The 24,065-nt window shown below is 35.2% G+C and overlaps 1 protein-coding gene across 7 annotated transcripts in view; it reads left to right on the top strand.

Annotated features, from left to right (window-relative positions):
- Positions 1-24,065, top strand: part of wb (wing blister) — a 1,096,738-nt gene that overhangs the window by 738,919 nt on the left and 333,754 nt on the right. For all 7 annotated transcript variants that reach the window (XR_011333780.1, XM_069834429.1, XM_069834431.1 and 4 more), the window contains 2 exons: positions 5,930-6,113; positions 8,936-9,075. Coding sequence is in view for 6 of the 7 variants with exons in the window: in XM_069834429.1 (XP_069690530.1) it covers positions 5,930-6,113; positions 8,936-9,075 (324 nt within the window). In the remaining variant the exon portion in view is untranslated. The remainder of the gene's footprint in view (positions 1-5,929; positions 6,114-8,935; positions 9,076-24,065) is intronic.

Genomic DNA, 24,065 nt, shown 5'->3' with positions numbered 1-24,065 from the left:
AAAATAAAAAAAAAATAATAGAAAAAAGGATTAGCCTATATTATTCACTGTACTGTATGTCCTTCTTATTTTAATGTTTCTCAAGGAGGCGAATATTACTTTAAAAGAACACGAACACTACTTTGCAAAAAAACAACTATAAATCTTACGACAAAGTTACATTCTGATATCACGATTTCCCTCGCAGAAAACCTAGCAACTCTGCTGACAGCAGAAACACGTTATTAAATGTATCTTATTGTTGCTGAAGATGATTTTATTCCAGGCTTTGTTTGTGAAACACAACAGATAAGAGCTCGGGTATAAACATTGTTTAATTTAAACAAATCTCTCGCCTCTTGCTCATGCCTATCAAGTAAGGCAATACATCTTGTGATTCCCTGTTATCGGATCATAAGCATGAGCTGCGTAGTGTAGATGTAGTGGCGTTACTATAGGAAGCTTTTCTCCGACATTGTCAGTCAGTAGCTAGAACCATTTACATTAAGACGTGTGTCTGTTAGCCCCTTAAGATCCCTAAAATCATATCGAGTTTAAGATCGCGTCTTCAGAAATATGTAGATGAATTTAAAAACATTTTTACTACCGACGGAAAAGTGTTATTTTGCCAACCGTGTGGTAAATCAGTAAGTGCAGATCAGCGCTCTCAGGTAACCCAACATTTGTCTGGAAACAAGCACATTGCCACTGCTTCACTGTGCAATGTAGGACCATCAAAGTGTTCTCAATATTACTTAGATTTATGCAGAGCATTTGTTGCAGTCGATATTCTACGCCGTAAATTAAATAATGTGGAACTTAAAAATTTCCTGACTAAATACATCAACATCGAACCTTCTGAGGAATCGGCATTAAGGAGACATATCTCCCAAAATGTTACGAGGAAACTTTACAGAACATTCGGTCAGTGTGTGAAAGTGAAAAACTGTGAGTGAGCATTGACGAAACAACCGATCCAAGTGGTAGAAAAGTGGGAAACGTTGTTGTTGATGTGTTGAAGAATGACAAAACTGCTTGTGAACTTTGGTTTTTGCTAGCATGTAAAGAAATACCTGCAGCAAACCATGTCACAGTAGCTAGATTATTCAACGAAGCCATGCATTTACTATGGCCTAACGGCATGAAGTATGACAGTGTGTTACTCCTACTTCCAAATGGTGCAGCATATATGAAAAAAGTAGCTGAAGGCCTTACAGTGAGCTTTCCAAAAATGATACATGTAACGTGTGTGGTCCATGCTCTACACAGGTTATGTGAAACTATGCGAGCTCTGTACTCAAAGTGAATAAGTTGGTGTCAAATGGAAAAAATATATTCATTAAATCACCCTCAAGAATTGATGTGTTCAAACAGAAATATCCAGATCTTCCACTTCCTCCTTTGTCCATAGTCACATGCTGTGGTACATGGTTAAGTGCCATTGTATATTATGCAAACAATTTTGAAAGTTTTGCGTCTGTTGTGAATGAGCTGGACAAAAACGACGCTTTGTCAATCGATATCCTTCAAGATATACTGAAAGATGATGTTTAAAAAACGATTTGGCTTTCCTATCAGCAGAGCTAATCTTTTTGTGTGACACCATAAAAAAACTCGAAACATCCACAAACCTGTTGTCTGAAACAGTTAAGGAGGTGTGTGCCCTGGAAATTAAACTAGATTCGCTACCAGGTTCAGAAGTACAAGTACTAAGGGACAAATTCCAGAATGTGTTTGGGAAAAACAGTAGATATAAAAAAAAGTGTAAAGTTGCTCAAGTATTGGAGGGTGTGCCTGTAGGTGAAATTGACGGTGTATGTGTTTGTGATATTCCTCTCTTTAAATATTCACGTCTGACGTCCTGTGATATGGAAAGATCGTTTTCACAGTATAAGTCATTGTTCAGAGATAATTGGCATGCATTTGTGATGGAGAATTTGGAGATAACCTTTGTTGTTCACTGCAGTTCTCGGCCAACTACTAGCAACTGATACTCAAGTGTGGTTGGTGAGTACCTAGTAACATTTTTTTCAAGCTAAGTAAGGTATTTTTGTCATATTTAAAAAAAATTATATACATTTTTTTATTTTTAGCAAATATTTTCGTACTTTTTAGCACATAAAAATAAATATATTTAAATTTTTTAGCACATAAATATCTGCTCCCTAGATATCAGATGATACACGACATTAAGGTCTATGGACCATATGAAGAAACAAAGAGGAAGGCAGAAAATAAGAAAGATTGGAGAACGCTGGATTTGCAGTGAAAGATCTGTTCTTGTGCAGAACACTGAATGAATGAATGAATGGACAAAAATCACGATCCTACTCGCATTAGTTACCGAATAAAGACATTGTTAAAAACATTTTTTTTCTGAGGGGAAAAAAAACTATGAACTTTCCACCAATATGATACCATAGGTTTTTGTTACATACAACATGAGCTATTCAATCTGAAAATCTTATAGACTATTTCACTTCCATTCTGTAATATTAGTTGTAAACTGTATTTATTTTATATTTTATCAGCTGCATTGATATCAGTACAATCCCATGTTTTAGGATGTGCCTTAAAATCCCATATTACAACAATTTTATGTGAAATTTCGGTATGTCTGAAATCAGATATTTGATTAGGTAGATTGTATACAAAATATATGAGAAAATGTTTCTTATCTTTCCATAATTCTAATTTAACAATTTTCATTTTATCTCTTTCACAATTTAAAAAGTTGATATAATGTTAATTTTTTTTAACTCCAATTACAATTCCGCTAGCTGTTTGTCTTTTTTTTGGGTAATATATAAGTGTAATATTGATGGCTAAGAAGTGTTATTTCGTATCTGTAAAATGCAGGTGAATGAAAATATGTTTTAAAAATTATTTTTTCTCAAAATTGACGAATATTTTACATATGTTTCTACTTTGCAAGATCTTCTACTCGAGGACGAAATATAAGTAAAGTATCTAACTTTGTGAACATACCAGTAATGTAGTTAATCTAAATAATAATGTAGTTTAATTAAATATATGTGGATATGAGATATCACTTCTTAGCCATCAATATCCTTTCATATTTAGAAATTTTTGTTGATCTTATGTAGTGTTGACTTCCACGATTCCAAAACCAATAATAATAATAATAATAATAATAATAATAATAATAATAATAATAATAATAATAATAATAATTATTATTATTATTATTATTATTATTATTTATTTATTTATTTATTTATTTATTTATTTATTTATTTATTTATTTATTTATTTATTTATTTATCTATTTATTTATCTATTATTTGCTGGACAACAGCTATTGGCCAATAAAAGTCCAGCACAGTGATATAATTAATACATTAATATGAACAACTATGGTACAATTAAATACTTGAGTTAACAACAAAATAAAGAACATAGATTACAATAATTAATTTACAAAATATTAGAGAAAGGAGTTGATTCATACTACAAATTTGTGTATAAGGATTATGCAAATAATATTAGCAAAGACATTGCCATATTCTAATACTTCTATACATTGAATGGATTGAAATTGCCTGCATGTAAGTTAGCATGTTTAATACATCTGGAGACCGGCGAGGAAGATTTAGAATTTCTAATATAGAAGAATTTGTGATGTCTCATGTCCTTCATAGGAATACGAAGGCTGACACTGTTTAAGAAAGATTGACAATTAATGTCCTCTTTAAGGACCTTACATAAGAATAAGTAATCGAGATCATGACTTCTGGCATACAGGCTTCGACATTTAAAGTGCTCGCATTTTTGATCATAGTTATACCCACAGTTATTAGGCAGGAATCTGTACGAACATTATGAAATAAATTTCCTTTGAATATTTCCTAGTTTTGTCAAATCAGAACTAGTAGTAGAGTTCCAAACTACAGATGCATATTGGAGTTTCGATCTCACTAATGTAGAGTATAGTGTTGAAAAGAATAAGTAATTGACAGAATTATTCCTGACATTCTTATTGCACGGTTATAAATGTAATCAATGTGATTGTGAAAATATAATTTATTGTCAATTAATACATCGAGGTCTCTAATACAGTCTTTTCTGTTCATTAATACATTTTTTAGATGATGGTTATATTTTAGTGTAGAGATTTCCATTAAAAATGACATTACGTAAGTTTTGGATTCATTAATCACCATCCCGTTGTCAACTTACTAATTGGTAATTGAATTAATGTCATCCTGAAGAAATTGACAGTCAGCAACACTATTGATTTTTCGAAAAATTTTGAGATTGTCAGCGAATAATAGATAGTCAGAACTTATTATTTTGCAAATGTCGTCAATGAAGATTACAAATAGAAGAGGTCCTAAAGTTGAGCCCTGGGGCACACCACAAATAATATTAAATGGATCAGAGAGAGTTTTCGAAATATGTACACTAGATTGTCTATCGTGTGTAAATAATTTTCAAACCAGCTTACGTAGCTTACCGATATTCCTATATTATCTAATTTAGACAAAATAATAGAATGTGGAACTATATCAAACACCTTACTGAAATCAAAATATATTGCATCAGTTTGGCCCTGGGATTCAACAACTGGTGCAATCTGATTCAAATAAGAGACTAAGTTAGTTGTAGTAGATTTGGATTTAGTAAATCCGTGCTGTGCAGAATTTAATTTGTTTTCTACAAAAAAAGAAATATGTTTATGAATTATAGTTTCAAAAATTTTGAGAAATTATTTAAAATAGAGATAGGTCGATAGTTACCAACTACATTTCTTTTGCCATTTTTAAAGACAGGAATAACTGCTGCTTGTTTCCAGTAAGATGGAAATACTCCAGTTTTCAAGCTTAAGTTAAATATGTGAACTAATAAAGGTACAATAAAGGTACAAGAATTTCAGAATACCATCAGTGCCCATTGATTTCGTTGGCTTTAATTTTTTAATTGATTTCCTTACATCATGAAGTGTTACTATTGGTATAGTTAGACAGTCTGTACAATTGTTATTATTGTTTTGTGCCTTAAGATTAAGCTTTTTCTGAACTGAATTGAAATGGTTAGCAAATGCATTCACAATATCTTTTTCATCAGTGAGGTGTTTATCTTTAATAATTAATTCATATGGGTGGTTATCCGTTTTGCAAAATGATTCAACGTATTTCCAAAATTTCTTGGGTTCATTTTTAAAATTTTCATCGATTTTTTTAAGCCAGATTAATTTATCAGTTTTGATTTTAGATTTAACTAGTTTTCTATAAAATCAGAGAAAATTTGGTAATAGACATCAGTATTGAATCTTTTATATTTTTTGTGCGCCTTATCTTTTTTTTCTGATAAGTTGACGTAAGCTGTATGAAAACCATTCAGGATATTTAGATCTTTTAGTAGTTGTGACCGGAATTGACTGAGATATGGCTTTTTTAACATTCGAACATAGTGAATTAGTTGCTACATTTACATCATTGGTTTGATACACGCAATTCCAGTCACAATTATATAGGCTAGTGTAAAGATTCAAGTAATCACCTTGAGCATAATTAAGAAAACAACTTTGTTGATTATGATTAGAGTAAGATAGTTTAACTTCAAGATATATTAAGAGGGATGGATGATATTTATCTTGTAAGACTAGAGAATGTGTGGCGAGTTTGACATCACTCTCAGAAACATTTGTAAAAACTAAATCAAGTAGGTTCATGTTTTTAACTGTAAAGTTAATTTGTAATAATAATAATAATAATAATAATAATAATAATAATAATAATAATAATATTGTCTTTCAGATTTGATCAGATTTACTTTCCTCTTTAAGTGCAAGATGTGTTATTATTGTTATTAATTCTTTATTTCTTTGCATTTAGACTTTTTTGCAAACATTGTGCTTATGTAAGACTGCAGTAAAATCTGTGCTAAATTTAATAACTATTGTTAAACAAAACATTAACTGTTTCAGGATGGCTACTGGGGTCTCAATTCCAGCCATGGCTGCATACCATGTGAATGTGATCGTGTAGGATCCTTGAGTTCCTCATGTGATCAGAGAACTGGACATTGCCACTGCCGACCTGGTGTAGGAGGACTGAAGTGCAATCAATGTCAACCGGGATTCTTTGGATTTACTCCCATTGGCTGCTCTGGTAAAATACGGAATATGTAGAATATAGTGTGCAGCCTATAGGCCTACAAGTACATTACGGAGTTTATGAGATGGCAGAACCCAAACAGGCATCTTACATTGGTAGATTCAGGACATAGTTGTATAGTATTACAAAGCTTTTTAGAGCTTAGAAAAACTCAAAAGTGAGTTTTCAAAAACATAATTTAGAATTTTATATATTTTAAAAATGTAATGTATTACAATATGGTATTTTATAAGTTCTTTATAGAGAAAAAGGAAGGAAGAAATAAATAAATAAATTAATTAAGAAAGAAAGAAAGAAAGGAAAGAAAACTTGTAGCTTACTATTTTGTGTCAGTTTATCACATTTTTCAACACTTTTTATAAGAAAATGAAAGTATTTTGATCACACACAATTTATTGGTAAAGAAATTTTAATTTCAATTATCAAAAACTTTTATTTGTAATAGGTAACAATAACTAATGTAGCAAAGGGTGACGTCTCGTTTAATTTGAGCATGTCATTAACTAGCTCGTCTTTTTATTCCCTAAGCATTTATAAAGTAGAATATTTCAATATTAAAAGTATATTCTAACTTTTGTTCTTAGTAGGCCTAGTACCGGTACTACACATTTTTTATCTCAAATTCGGAGGAGGGAGACATTTATGCTACTCTGTCCCCCCCCCCCCCCAAATGATGCCTTCTGTAGACTGCAAGGAGATCTGCTAATCACCATATTTGTGACAGTTTTGGACACAAACCATACAGAGTTTTCAGTTTTATTTTATACAGTTTCAAAATGTGTACCGATCTTCCATTAGTTTTCTTATCTCTAGACATACAAATTTTAGCCTATCTGATTTGCAGAAACTTTATCTTCAAATTACGAAATATTTTTTTGAGCTATTGTTTCTTGACCGCACATTAAAGTTTTCTTATCTTAGTTTTGCAATCACAAACCAATTATTTCATTTTTAAAACCAGAAGACTATTAAGTGTAAAAGTGTTAAATTTAACCCTAATTTACTCTGTTTCTTTCTATGAACACTGAAAAAGGTTACATGATTTACAACTTAGGAAGTTTAACATCTGATACACATAGAGGCTACAAACAACATTTTTTTTGAGCCATACAAAAGCACCAAACTGAGTTAGTGTGCGCAAAAGTAATATTTGTCGTTAATAATATAATGACCACTGCAGACACTCTTATTTTATGATGCTTTGTAGTCCTACACCTTCTTGGGAATTTCCATTACAGAAGTTTCCTAGTTTTTACAGATTAACTTCTTATCTACACCCCACTCTGTTAAAACAATAATAATAACAGCTGACAGTACGACAGCACTTCTATATTTGAGAATCAGAGAATCTCTTCAACAGTTGCTTCTGTAGTATCAATATTCTATAATGCATTTACTTGCTGAAATTATTCATTGTCTAAATTCAACGTGGGTGAGAAATGGCAGCGGATTTTCTCTAGAATCCTCCTTTAGGGACAAGATTCTATTGCTTTTTAAAATCCATTGCCCTCTGAAAACGCAGATCTAATGGCTAGTGATCAATCAGTGGTCTTACTGATAACAACTTCTGATGATATAACTAGCACAATAGCGAAATATAACTTTTACCTGAGACATATCTAATGTTTGTTTAGCCTAAACTGATACGAATTCACAAGTAGAAGTCTCTTTCATTTCCCTTTGAAGCAAAGGGCTAAAATGTAGCATGTTTAGTTGCTAAAATGAACACAACTCTTACAGGAAAGCTCTGGGAGTTGGATTTAAGCTTTTAAAAACAGTTACTGTATCTTGCTATTTTATTCCACATATAACTTGACATCTAAAGATTCGTAGATGCCCTTTCAGCTTCTCCCCTGCTGGTTAGGAATTTTTCTAGTTTATCCCGAACTGCAATACGAATTTCAAATCATCTCATAGCGAATCCTTGGACTCTTTCTCACTATCATTAATTCCATTAATGCTAGATAACCTTGTGATTTATATAATATTGTTAAATAACAGACAAAAAGAAAAACTGTGTACTGGTATTCTGTCTTGAATCATGTAATAAAGGATTTATTTTCAGATCAGCACGGATGTTAAAAAAAAAAGGAATATATTCCTCATAGTTGTTACCTTTTAACCAAAAACTTGATGAGCTTATAACATTTTTTCATGTGTGCCACCTGTGCCTACAATGTTGATGGTTATTTCATTTGCACAGTAGCACAGATTTCCTAATAATAATGATAATAATGTTATTGTTATTGTTGCTGTTATTATTATTATTATTTATTTGTCAGAAATCAATGTAAAAGACCTGGATATGACATCGTCAGGTTTGATAATATACACATGCACAAACAAATAAACTTGGTTTAAAAGAATCAATAAACATCTAATAACACAGACTACTTGCATTGGTAACCTATTTTATTGCTCTTTTCGATTACTTTTCTTAGTTCTTTTTTCCTTTCTTTTTTTTTTCTCTCTCCTTTTTTATGTGTGCATTGGTATGGGGAGTTATCTAAAAATTGCAATATTCTCAGTTCAGGTTTTTGGTAAAAAGTGATAGCCAGTACAAAATGAGTTTGCAGTTTAATTTCATTTTTTAGATTCAAATTTTTTCTTGAAAAATAACGTGATGAAGCACAGTTATGTCAAAATAATGCAAAATTACTGATACTGTATGTATTATTTCATTGTTAGCTTTTTCTTTATTAAAAGTACAGGCTAATTCCAATACTGCTCTTGTTCAGTTTTATAATACTAATTTTTCTGTGTAACTGAAGTTGAAAAAGTAAAATATTTTATTTAGAATTTTGTTATGTTGACAGCATGCAAGCACTGTGATAGCCCAGGGCATATCTGTGATCCTGATACAGGAAGCTGTGTCTGTCCACCCCTCACTACAGGTGCAACTTGTAATCACTGCCAACTTGGGGCTTGGGGTTTTGAACCTGGGAAAGGATGTAAGGTATGTAGGTACAGCAAGTCTTCATTTAATTTTCTTTTATCTTCTGTAAGCACATAGTTATTGAATCTACAGAAAACATTCAGAATTGTTGATGTGGTAATATGAATAAAGAATTATTACTGAAGTCGTCCATGGTAGTCTCGTGGTTACCATTCTTGCCACTAGATTCAAGGTTTGTGAGTTCGAACCTGGCTGAGGGAGATAAATTTTAAGCAAAATAAATGTCCTTAACCTAGTTTCCATAGGAAGAGAGGTTCCATGTAGTAGATTTACAGCACTTAAGAGAACCTTTTTGCTGATTAAGGGTTCAGGCAAAATCGTGCGGGTATTTCTCACACATGTCAAAAGTTGGAGATAGCACAATAGGTTCATATTAGTGACTCAAGTGCTCATCAGCGTCACCCACCAATGACACACTGATTAATTAATATACCAATGAACAATGACAATTACACTGAAGAACTAAATAATATTAAGAGGGAGGATCGAAAAGTAAAACACAACAACTTTTTGTGGCAACATATTTAATAGGTTAACAAAACGAAATAATGCAGAAAAAAGCTACAGATGTTACCTATTTTTCAACACAGAAACCAAGTCTCTCGACACATTTCCCCCATCGTGACGCCAGGTCCAGTACACTTCGTTCATAAAGCTCCATTTTCGTGCTTATAACCACCTGCACATGACTGATTTCACTTCTTTATCTAAACTAAAGCGTTGGCGTCGAAGGAATTTTTTTATTGGGCCGAAGAGGTGAAACTCAGACAGTGCGAGTTCTGGGCTGTAGGGTGCGTGACTGCCACCTCAATGCCTCTGACATTGGGTGGTGTTACTGCGGTCACTGGTCAGCTGGAACCTGCTTCGTCAGTAAGATTTACTCGGCACTCTTTGAAGAACCTGCACCATCTGGAAATGTTGCTATGGTCCAGACAATCAGCACGATACACCTCCAACATTTCCCTGTGGGTTTCTCTCAGACTTTTTGTTTTGCTCATAAAAAACGGACTACACCTCGCTGCTCTTCACAAGTAGACAATGCTAGCACATGTTCCACTCATTCTGCCGGGTGACACCTAATAGAACCATTGCTGTCTGTAGCGCAAGATTCAAACTAATCATCTGCCAACTTTGAACGTCCTAACCAAGATAGTGTACCGTAAAGAAATTGTTGTGCATTACTTTCCAATCCTCCCTAGTGCAATAAATATACCTATAGCACAGGGCAATGGATATAACCCTAACATAATAGACACAATAAAGAGAGAAAAACAAAATCATAACAAGAACACAAACAACACACGAGAATAAATACATAATATTAACATTATCACAATACCAATACATACAAAATTGCAACTCTATTTAGAAAACTAAAATACGAGATAGCATATAAAACAGATAACACAATACGGGTACAGAAATATTTAAATAATCACATGAAACAAACAAATAAATATACTTCAACTGGGGTTTATATATTGAAATGCAATAGCTGTCCAGATTTTTACATAGGACAGACAGGAAGATCATTTCAAATAAAGTACGTTATAGCTACAGCTAAACCATACATCATATCAAATTACGCAGAACATATTGCTAACAACAATAATGACTACAATAACATAGAAAGAGAGATGTAAATACTACACATCATACCAAAAAGTCCACAGTTAAACATAAATAGAACAATAGGAAATATATAAGCACACAATAACATATCCACAGCATATATTTAATACACAATTACAATTCAGTACATGTACATTATTCGATATCATAATACACAACACACAAACAACTATCCCCCATCATAAGAGCAACACATCCCCGTCCCTACCACTGACGAAAGCAAATGTCAGAAATCAAGATCAGTTGGAGCAGCAGTAGTTAGTTGAAGGACACTGAAGATGATACCACACTGGTGTTGAATGGGGCGGTCTGTCATAAAGGTACATTACCCTTTTTAAAAATGTTACACTTTTAACATTTTAACTCTAGAAAATTTTAAAGTTATTCCAGAATTCTGTAAACATATCCTGCTGCTGGTTCTCAGTTGAATTTGTACAGCATTTTTTAAACAGCAAGTTGTTGTTCTTGAAAGGTGTTAAGTAACTCTTACCACTATTCCGAGCGATTTTTCTTTGATTCTTGTTTCCATTTACTTCTTTGCATCAGTTTTCTTCTACTTAACTGCACAGCTTTTAGGTTAGTCACTCATGTTATTAGTACTTCTGTAAGAGTAAATTAATAGATTAACTTTTCAAAATAGTTTGTTTGATAAGAATAGCCTTCATATATTAGGGTTGCCATATTTTGATAAGCAAAAAAGAGGACACTTTATCAACATCTACTTCTGAACAGATCGCTATCATAGATCATGTACAATACTGATATGTGTATATTATGTAGACTATTGAAGCTGAGAAATATTGCTAGTAGTAATTTTCCTAACCTTAAATACCGGTAACAAAATAATAATACAAACAAGTGAATTGGTTGTAATTTAATCTTTATAACTGTAAGTCTATTTTTCCACAAGAAAACTTGTATGCAATATCCGAATCTGGAAACGTCATCTTCAGTAGGTCAGATGTGCATGCCATCACATTGTAACTATTGTGGTGTTTAACAGTGTGGAAAGTGAAAGTTCCTTCTACTGCTGTTACTTCATCTTCCAATTTGAGCTGGTTGGCGAGTTGGTATAGCACTGGCCTTCTATGCCCAAGGTTGCGGGTTCGATCCTGGGCCAGGTCGATGGCATTTAAGTGTGCTTAAATGCGACAGGCTCATGCTAGTAGATTTACTGGCATGTAAAAGAACTCCTGCGGGACAAAATTCCGACACATCCGGTGATGCTGATATAACCTCCGCAGTTGCGAGCGTCATTAAATAAAACATAACATTTAACATCCAATTTGATGCCAGGTTTTACAAAGAAGTTGGTTAATTTTGTAGAAGAACTTTCTCCTCGAACTGCTCTTTTATGTTTTTTTGCAGTCCATATGTCCTTGCAAATCAAGTCTTCCTCTATTCGACACTGAAACAAATGTATCAGCTTTACATACCATGCATTCACCCTCGAAATCATCTCTACCTCTTCGAAAACAAGGATACTTCTTCTGTAACTCGGCAGAAAATTTACACTTTCTTTTTGGCATTTCTTCTAGTACAAACTACAAGCATGCATAGCAAAACAAAAGACTGTTATGAAAGTCGGCAGCCAGCAAGCAATAGTAACTGGAAGACGACATAGCATTGCCACCTAGTGGCAACAGTTTTAGACACAAGACACAAGCTTCCAAACATTACAAAAATAAAACATTGATAATATTGCGGTCAAAGAGTACAGAAAGAGAAGTTGACGAGAGCATTTAAAGTGGGGTGGACTGAAGTATTACTTAACTGTAACGATTAGAAGGTTCCAAGTTACAACAATGTAACTGTTACAAATATTTAAGACTTTTTTTTCACTATTAACGTCGTATTTTAAACTTAACCTAAAAACCCGGACAGTTAGCCAAAATCTAAAAACCCACCCAGACGTAAAATTGAACCCTAAAAAGAGGACATGTCTGGGAAAACCCGGACGTATGGCAACCCTATCATATAGGCTTAGCAATATCCACAGAATTAGGTAGTACTATTTCATACACTAAAACATGGGTGGCTGAAAGAATTGTCTGCGCCGAATCACTTGCAAGATGCTACTTGCATAAGATCATGACTCAGTTGGGAGGGTTGAAGATGTGGGTAGCGACAGGTATGTTAACTAGAACAGTGGTGGCTTTATTGTACGTTAGACATCTTTGGGGAAGTTCTTGTGCTTTTGCTTGATGCAAAATCACAATTTGTTAATTAATACAAATAAAAATACAAATAAACACACAGACAGACTATAGACATTGGAACAGTATAATAATTACTCATAGCATAAACCATTAAATAGATTCAAAACACTTTGGAAATAAACAGTTATAGGAACTACAAGTCCCATGTAAATTGAAATTAAATACACAATCATCACTAGTCTGATGTAAAAATAAACCAATATTTATGTCTACGTATAATAAGGAATAATATGCATTCTGCTGAAATTAGCCTTCTTCAGTTTCACATATTTGTTTCAGCAATATTCCATTGAAATCCGGAGTTACATCACACACTGCCAATCGCAACTGGTCATGAAGATGTTCGTCCATCATGTGGGTCCTACATTTTGACTTTGTGCTGTTTCGAATTTTATTTATATTACGTATCACCACATCCATGATGTGCTGAAAATTCAAAATTTTCGCACAAAGGGCTTCTTGCTGAAGAATACAATGTACTGTGTAGAAATCTGATACACCTCTTTCGTTTAGAAACACTTTAGTCTGTCAATTAAACCCTTTTTCTCTGCAGCAATGGAACAGGCTCCATCAGTTGCTATGGACACTATAGTGGTTTCAGAATAAGAAGGCATATGGCCTACGCCAATCGAGTGTTAGCAACAATGCGACATTGTGACATGGTGCACGAGACATGGAAGACAGAGACAACAGATACGGACAGAAAATATCAGTCGCTGCTCGGTGTTCCTTCTGTGTGTGTAGGCCTAATGTTTAAATATAATTACTCTTACTGAAGTAATTTTCATCCCAATTTTTATTACTTCTTTGCTTCACAGATCACTAGATCTTGGTGTCACTAACTTGCGAGATAAAGTGACAGATACTGTATGTAGAAATTTACTTTGCTAATGTCAGACAAAGAATGTTTTAATTAAAAAAAAGAATGCTGCATATTGTATGTATTGCACTATCTGATATGTGGAAATTCTCTTCTAAAAAAATTGAGGGCGAGAAAATTTACCCAAATTTCAGACTTTCTTGTACAGCAATGCTGAATTTATTATTGTTTATTTCTCCAGAGGAAAGATGAGATACAGTTTGTTTATAGGGACAGCCTACGAATCTAGTGATGATAAAACATAAACATATCTGTAGAAACGTAATTTAGTATTGATATTGAAGTTGAAAAGTATTTTATTTTTCCTCTGCTAAATGAAGACAATATAATTTAATTTAATTCTCTAGCTTATATCTACTTAGGGGACCATGGTTCAATATTCTGATTACATAAGCATAATATATGTTCATACTGAAACTGTAGATTATATTATTTTTCTCTGTTAAACTAAGTCTATCTAATTTAATTTTATTCTCTAACTTTCACGTATCTAGAGGTCCAGGGTTCTATATTCTGGCTAAAAATCCGGCTATAAGAATATAAGCATATCTGTTCATATGTAGGCCTAATTCAGTACTCATATTGAAATTGAAGATTACTTTCTTTTACTTTGTTAAATCAAGCCTATCTAATTTAATTTAACCCTCAAGCTTATGCCTACCGCGAAGTCCAGGGTTCTATGTTCTATCACTCTGGCCTGTGGCAGTATAAGCCTACAAATGAAGGTACCGGTAGCTTAATAGAAGTGGATACGAAAACCGTAACGCAATAATTTCGTTAATATATTGAAGGTAAATTTGTCCTATTAGAAAAACGTATAAAATGTAATATATTATATATACCGGTAATTAAGGTTTTTAAAATAGAATTTGAGTTTTGGAATTGTAAAATCTTGTTTCTAGCATGCCTGTATTTATTTTAAAAGTGAAATGTAATTAAGTTGCTTCATCTTATAAAGTTTTTTAATGGTCTTAAGGAAGAATGTTGTTAATACTCTTCGTATAACTAATCGAAAAAGAGGCAGGAGTGTTTATAATTTACAATTCATGTTGAGGAATAGTCAGCTAAGCCCTTTGTTAATAACATATATCAATATAATTAATTATTTATTCCGTCTTATGGCTTGAGCATTGATTATATATAAAACAAAACACTTATGTTTTACATCTTATTTAGCCTTAATACTAACGTTTTCGCCCTTATAGGGCATATTCAGGTACGAGATATAACAGATATCATCTAAAATCAATTACAAAACTTTGCTTTACATTTGGAAATGACATAAATAGAGTGAAATATAACATAGTGACAATACTGATCATCCAAAACAACATTAAACAAGATCATGTCAAATATTAAAAACAAATTAAACAACATAAGCTTGTGTAGCTATGAAGTACCGGTAATACTGAATACGCAGTGTTGGCACACAAAGTAGATCTCAATACATTGGTATCCTAAATATATTGTACTGTTGCCAATAACTTGTTGAAAGTTAATAGAGAAGCATACAGAGAATAGTAATCAATGTGCTGATCATAGTAAAATCAATAAATTACTAGAAATATAAAAACCTGTTATTATTAAATGTAGGGTCGTAAAGCAAATATGAACAAGCTAATTTTGATGGAGCGAGTAAAATTCTTGTTAAGTGTTCTGAGCTGTCCTATCTGAAAAACAAATGTATATCTATGATAGGTAAATTAGAGAAATATATTGAATATGAATGCCATATGAAGGTATTAATTTACTTATAAAATCATTGCGAAAATTCTAAATCATCATCGTACACAGGTTTTTTGAAATGTTGAAATGAAGGGATGTATTTGTGGTACATGTAAAGGTAAAGGTAAAGGTATCCCCGTAACATGCCATGAAGGCATTTGGGGGGCATAGAGGTAGAGCCCCATGCTTTCCATGACCTCGGCACTAGAATGAGGTGGTGTGTTCGGCACCATGCTGTGACCGCCTTTTACCCCCGGGAAAGACCGGGTACTCAATTTTATAGGAGGCTGAGTGAACCTTGGGGGCCGTTCTGAAAGTTTGGCAACGAGAAAAAAATCCTGTCTCCACCTGGGATGTAATCAGTTTAATTGAATAAACTGCATTCCGGTGACCAAATATTGTCGAATATTCATTTTGATCTGCAACAAATTTTTATATATTATACAAACAGATGATTTGACAAGGGGTCAAAAGGAATATATCCAAAATTTACTTCCGTACTGAGCAATGAAACTGTATGTAGTTGTTGGCTTGTCTGTTACTTTCGACTAACCAAGTGCAACGTGTTTTGATGATACGTGTATCTGCATAGTGATCTGAAGGGATGAAGGAGGGAACTATGTTTTTAAAGGGTGTACAAAGGATTTTGATTGTGGATCAGATTTTCATTAATTATAGTGCCGTGTTTTATTCGTTGTTTGGTGATGTAAAATTCTTCTGCACTATTTATTAATTTGACATCGGAACATGTATTTAAAATTTTGAAGGTGTCATGTCCCGTATCCATTAAATGGACGGTATATTTAGATTTTGTATGGTTATTCTTAAAGTGTGACACATGTTCACTGTACCTAACTTTAAAATTCCTACGGGTTTGTCGTATATATTTATTTTTGCACGTTGTGCATTCCAAACTATAGATGCCATTATTAAGTAATTTATTAAGTTTATGGATATCATTGGCTAAATCATTTCTAAGTTTATTGTTTGGTTTATGGGCTATATTAATGTTTTCTTTTGCAAAATATAGTACGATAGTATTAAGACTAAATAAGATGTAAAACATAAGTGTTTTGTTTTTATATAAAATCAATGCTCAAGCCATAAGACGGAATAAATAATTAATTATATTGATATATGTTATTAGGAGTGTTTATGTTTAAAATATCAACCATATATGCCATACGTTTAAGCAATATTTCGTCTTCTACCATGCATAGTATTCCAATGAAAAGTGAAAATCGTATCTGTGGTTATTCTCAGCTTTCTTCTTGCTTTCCACGTTATATAATGTCACTGCTAACACATAACTGGTACTACTATTATAGTCTATTTAAAAATATGGTACAATGATGTAATACACGGTTCTGAAAATCGTCCAAATAATTAACACGTTTTGCGTTATTTTCCAGGAGAGGTAAATACTGGTATATCATCTATTTGAATTGTCTCTTTGCCCAGTTCGAGAATAGGAGATAATGTGTGCACCTCTAAACCACACGCCTCTGCAGTCATATTCTTTGTTTATGAAAAACTACACGCACTGCATCATAAGCTAGTCCTCTAGAAGAAGTATACACAGAAAATACAATACTCCTCGCCTATGAGTGTAGAACTATCCTTTTGCGTATAACAGATGAAACACCAGGGCCACTTGCAATACCTTCAAGGGACATTGTTATGGTAAGTTACACATCCCAAAGAGAAAACAGTCCACGTTTGAATTTGAAAATAAACAGAATGTATCTTCGTTTACAGAGGGGGACTTCAGAGCAAAATATGCTGTATATTGTAGGTTGGATAGTTCTGTTTAGTCTTAAAGTGATAACACGCGACCTAGTTGACATATAATTGCCATTCTTGTACAGTGAATTCAGAATTCGTAGCTCTATCGAATGGCACAGCTTAAAATTCATTCCTAGCCATAAATATTGTGCGCACAAGAAAGAAACTAATACATGACGCTTCAGCGAAACTTCGCAATGATTTACCTAGGCAACACCACTTCACTGTTACTGGCTAGTCGAGTTAGATGGGTCTGAACTAGCTCCGCCTTATATGCCTTCTTATTCTGAAAGCACTTTAGTTTTGACCACTGTAAATTATTTTTATGTATGCACGAGCAAAGGCCATTGAATATTTCTTCTCCAGTGGTGTTCTTTTTAAAGGAATCAGGTCTAATAAATATTCCTCAACATTTTTTAATCCCGGTCGGGGCAAGTTACCTGGTTGAGGTTTTTTCCGGGGTTTTCCCTCAACCCAATGCGAGCAAATGCTGGGTAACTTTCGGTGCTGGACCCTGGACTCATTTCGCCGGCATTATCACCATCATATCATTCAGACGCTAAATAACCTAGATGTTGATACAGCGTCGTAAAATAACACAATAAAAAAACATATTTTAGTATGTTATTTTGCGACGTTTTATCAACATCTTAGGTTATTTAGCATCTGAATGAGATGACGGCGATAATGCCAGTGAAATGAGTCTGGGGTCCAGCATCGAAAATTACAAAGCATTTGCTCATATTGGATTGAGGGGAAAATCCCGGAAAAAACTTCAACCAGATAACTTGCCCCGACCTGAAATCGAACCTGGGCCACGTGGTTTCGCGGCCAAACCCGCTAACCATTACTCCACAAGTGTGGACTTTCTCAACATTAAGCTGTTTGTCAACATCACGTATAAATATAGATAACTGAGCTGTATCTGTCAAATCATTGCTTTCATTACAAGTGAAAGAAAAATGTCATTAGATATTATTTTAATTCTTCATGCAACAGTTTCTTGAGAAAGATGTAAATTGCGAAAGTGTTGCAATTCTTTGGGCACAAAATTTCTGCAACTTTAACCATGAATGTTTTTATAAACTCCTCTTCCTGAAATTATTTGTGACATTTGGCTATCTCCCATGACATAATGTAACTAACAAGTCTTCTTTTCCTGTCCTATCTGGTGCAGGAACGTCAGTATGTACAGCATGCTTACTTAACAGGTTACTCAATTCTTTTGCCCAATTTACTCCTGGAATAATGAGGGAATATGAATAATAATAATAATTATATTAATAATACTAATAATAATAATAATATTACTTACTTACTTACTTACTTACTTACTTATTGGCTTTTAAGGAACCCGGAGGTTCATTGCCGCCCTCACATAAGCCCGCCATTGATCCCTATCCTGAGCAAGATTAATCCATATATATTATTATTATAATGTACCGAAGTACATATGATATTTCCATGCAGATATTCTGCGTCATCATACGATGAAAGAGTAATGGAACAGAGAAAAATTCTCTCCGGCGCCAGGATTTGAACCCGGGTTTTCAGCTCTACGTGCTGACGCTTTATCCACTCCGTTCCATTACTTTTTCATCGTATGATGACGCAGAATATCTGCATGGAAATATCATATGTACTTCGGTAGATTATAATAATAATATATATGATATGCGTAATTGTGATTTAAGACGGCGCTTATTCCGTCGGATCCCGGCCAACTAGTCAATCATTACGAGTGCACCTCAGCACATGTGTGGACTTCGGTCCTAGGTTCATAGATGTCTATGACATGGTGCAGAGGGCGGCCACTAGAGGGAACCCAAGAGTTGGAACTTAAAACTGAGACAATTCTTCCGACGCCGGGGTGGAATCCGGTGTGGCTTAGTGGATAAAGCGTCAGCAGATAGAGCTGAAAACCCGGGTTCAAATCCCGGCGCTGGAGAGAATTTTTCTCCGTTCCATTACCCTCTCATCGTAAGATTAATCCAGTCTCTACCATCATATCCCACCTCTCTCAAATCCCTTTTAATATTATCTTCCCATCTACGTCTCGGACTCCCCAAAGGTCTTTTACCCGCGGGCCTCCCAACTAACGCTCTATATGCATTTCTGGATTCGCCCATACGTGCTACATGCCTTGCCCATCTCAAGTGTCTGGATTTAATGTTCCTAATTATGTCAGGTGAAGAATACAATGCGTGCAGCTCTGCGTTGTGTAACTTTCTCCATTCTCCTGTAACTTCATCCCTCTTAGCACCAAATATTTTCCTAAGACCCTTATTCTCAAACACCCTTAATCTCTGTTCCCCTCTCAAAGTGAGAGTCCAAGCTTCACAACCATACAAAACAACCAGTAATATAACTGTTTTATAACCTAACTTTCAGATTTTTTGACAGCAGACTAGATGACAAAAGCTTCTCAACCGAATAATAACAGGCATTTCCCATATTTATTCTGCATTTAATTTCCTCCTGAGTGTCATTTATATTTGTTACTATTGCTCCAAGATATTTTAATTTTTCCACCTCTTCGAAGGATAAATCTCCAATTTTTATATTTCCATTTCGTACAATATTCTGGTCACGAGACATAATCATATACCTAGTCTTTTCAGGATTTGCTTCCAACCCTATCACTTTACTTGCTTCAAGTAGAATTTCCGTGTTTTCCCTAATCGTTTGTGCATTTTCTCCTAACATATTCACGTCATCCGCATAGCCAAGAAGCTGATGTAACCTGTTCACTTCCAAACCCTCTGTGTTATCCTGAACTTTCCTAATGGCATATTCTAGAGCAAAGTTAAAAAGTAGAGGTGACAATGCATCTCCCTGCTTTAGCCCGCAGTGAATTGGAAAAGCATCAGATAGAAACTGGCCTATACGGACTCTGCTGTATGTTTCACTAAGACATATTTTTATTAATCGAACTAGTTTCTTGGGAATACCAAATTCAATAAGAATATCATATAAAACTTCTCTCTTAACCGAGTCATACGCCTTTTTGAAATCTATGAATAACTGATGTACTGTACCCTTATACTCCCATTTTTTCTTCAATATCTGTCGAATACAAAAAATCTGATCAATAGTCGATCTATTATGCCTAAAACCACACTGATGATCCCCAATAATTTCATCTACATATGAAGTTAATCTTGTCAAAAGGATATTCGACAAAATTTTATACGACGTCAACAAAAGTGATATTCCTCGAAAGTTACTACAGTTAGTCTTGTCCCCCTTCTTAAAAATAGGTACGATTATGGATTCCTTCCATTGTTCTGGTACAATTTCCTTTTCCCAATTTGCAAGTACAAGTTTATAAATTTCGGTAGATAATGCGCTTCCAACCTCTGGTATTATTTCTGCTGGAATTTGATCAGTACCTGGAGACTTGTACTTTTTCAGATTTCCTATTGCAATTTCGACTTCAGAAAGTGTGGGTTCCGGTGTAAATGGCTCAGCAGTTTGTATTTGAATTTCGTCCCGATCATTTCTATTTGGCCTATGCATATTTAGTAGTTGCCCAAAATAGTTTTTCCATCTGTTCAAGATTGAATGAGAGTCTGCAAGCAAATAATAATAATAATAATAATAATAATAATAATAATAATAATAATAATAATAATAATAATAATAATAATAGTAGTAGTAATATAATATACAGTAACGCTAATATAATAATATTTATAATAATCAATAATACATTTCAACTCGGCATATTGCGAATGCCATGCATCATATTGACGTTGTACATTCCCTCGAAACATGCCGGAAATTGTCTTGGAACATATGCCTATAAGACATTTAAATTATCATCATCTTCACAGCGAAAGACTCTAGTTCCCACTCTACATTAAAACTCCTTCTTTGGAGGTCGAAGGCTTGGACAGAGACATTCGTAAACCACCTTATACATTGGGTACGCCCGCCACTGCCTTGTTTACTGTATCAAGCACACACTATGGCAGTCAGGGTGCCTTATGGGGGGGGGAGGAGGGCGAATGGAAGGGGTAACATTGCAGGTTGCATGGTGACTACAGTGATTCGCGAATCACCAGACACTATGAAGTACGATGATACAGAAAGCAGCTGACATATTAGAAATTTTAGCATACAAAAAAGACTACTAACTGTAAGAATCAAGATATCAACACCAAATTTTTACAGTGTGTAAATAAAGTAATGGGCAATCATTTTCATCATTCTCCATAAAAAGGGCTTGTAGTACTCTGTGCCCTTATTGTAGCTACTGCCTCAATTGTTCTTGAGTATGTTTTAGATTTATGACAATTGATCCATTAGGTAATCCATTAATATTATACCATGAAGGAGTAATGGAACGGAGAAAAATTCTCTCCGGCGCCGGGATTTGAACCCGGGTTTTCAGCTCTACGTGCTGATGCTTTATCCACTAAGCCACACCGGATACAACCCCGACGCCGGTTAGAATCGTCTCAGATTAAGCTCCAACTCTTGGGTTCCCTCTAGTGGCCGCCCTCTGCACTACGTCATAGATATCTATGAACGCAGGACCGAAGTCCACACATGTGCTGAGGTGCACTCGATATGAGTGACTAGTTGGCCGGGATCCGACGGAATAAGCGCCGTCTTAAATCACGAAGTGATTTACGCATATCATATATATTATTTTAATGTACCGAAGTACATATGATATTTCCACGCAGATATTCTGCGTCATCATACGATGAAGGAGTAATGGAACGGAGAAAAATTCTCTCCGGCGCCGGGATTTGAACCCGGGTTTTCAGCTCTACGTGCTGATGCTTTATCCACTAAGCCACACCAGATACAACCCCGACGCCGGTTAGAATCATCTCAGATTAAGCTCCAACTCTTGGGTTCCCTCTAGTGGCTGTCCTCTGCACTACGTCATAGATGTCTATGAACGCAGGACCGAAGTCCACACATGTGCTGAGGTGCACTCGATATGAGTGACTAGTTGGCCGAGATCCGACGGAATAAGCGCCGTCTTAAATCACGAAGTGATTTACGCATATCATATATATTATTTTAATGTACCGAAGTACATATGATATTTCCATGCAGATATTCTGCGTCATCATACGATGAAGGAGTAATGGAACGGAGAAAAATTCTCTCCGGCGCCGGGATTTGAACCCGGGTTTTCAGCTCTACGTGCTGATACTTTATCCACTAAGCCACACCGGATACAACCCCGACGCCGGTTAGAATCATCTCAGATTAAGCTCCAACTCTTGGGTTCCCTCTAGTGGCCGCCCTCTGCACTACGTCATAGATGTCTATGAACGCAGGACCGAAGTCCACACATGTGCTGAGGTGCACTCGATATGAGTGACTAGATGGCCGGGATCCGACGGAATAAGCGCCGTCTTAAATCACGAAGTGATTTACGCATATCATATATATTATTTTAATGTACCGAAGTACATATGATATTTCCATGCAGATATTCTGCGTCATCATATGATGAAGGAGAAATGGAACGGAGAAAAATTCTCTCCGGCGCCGGGATTTGAACCCGGGTTTTCAGCTCTACGTGCTGAATGTCATAGACATCTATGACGTAGTGCAGAGGGCGGCCACTAGAGGGAACCCAAGAGTTGGAGCTTAATCTGAGACGATTCTAACCGGCGTCGGGGTTGTATCCGGTGTGGCTTAGTGGATAAAGTATCAGCACGTAGAGCTGAAAACCCGGGTTCAAATCCCGGCGCCGGAGAGAATTTTTCTCTGTTCCATAACTCCTTCATTGTATGATGACGCAGAATATCTGCATGGAAATATCATATGTACTTCGGTACATTAAAATAATATATATGATACGCGTAAATCACTTCGTGATTTAAGACGGCGCTTATTCCGTCGGATCCCGGCCCACTGGTCACTCATATCGAGTGCACCTCAGCACATGTGTGGACTTCGGTCCTGCATTCATAAACATCTATGACGTAGTGCAGAGGGCGGCCACTAGAGGGAACCCAAGAGTTCGAGCTTAATCTGAGACGATTCTAACCGGTGTCGGGGTTGTATCCGGTGTGGCATAGTAGATAAAGCATCAGCACGTAGAGCTGAAAACCCGGGTTCATATCCCGGCGCCGGAGAGAATATTTCTCCGTTCCATTACTCCTTCATCGTATGATGACGCAGAATATCTGCATGGAAATATCATATGTACTTCGGTACATTAAAATAATATATATGATATGCGTAAATCACTTCGTGATTTAAGACGGCGCTTATTCCGTCGGATCCCGGCCAACTAGTCACTCATATCGAGTGCACCTCAGCACATGTGTGGACTTCGGTTCTGCGTTCATAGACATCTATGACGTAGTGCAGAGGGCGGCCACTAGAGGGAACCCAAGAGTTGGAGCTTAATCTGAGACGATTTTAACCGGCGTCGGGGTTGTATCCGGTGTGGCTTAGTGGATAAAGCATCAGCACGTAGAGCTGAAAACCCGGGTTCAAATCCCGGCGCCGGAGAGAATTTTTCTCCGTTCCATTACTCCTTCATCATATGATGACGCAGAATATCTGCATGGAAATATCATATGTACTTCGGTACATTAAAATAATATATATGATATGCGTAAATCACTTCGTGATTTAAGACGGCGCTTATTCCGTCGGATCCCGGCCATCTAGTCACTCATATCGAGTGCACCTCAGCACATGTGTGGACTTCGGTCCTGCGTTCATAGACATCTATGACGTAGTGCAGAGGGCGGCCACTAGAGGGA

Source organism: Periplaneta americana, chromosome 9 (genome assembly GCF_040183065.1).
Source record: "Periplaneta americana isolate PAMFEO1 chromosome 9, P.americana_PAMFEO1_priV1, whole genome shotgun sequence".
In the NCBI taxonomy this organism is placed as follows: Eukaryota; Metazoa; Arthropoda; class Insecta; order Blattodea; family Blattidae; genus Periplaneta; species Periplaneta americana.
Note: the sequence above shows the minus strand (reverse complement) of the source record. Positions and strands in the feature narration are given on the sequence as shown.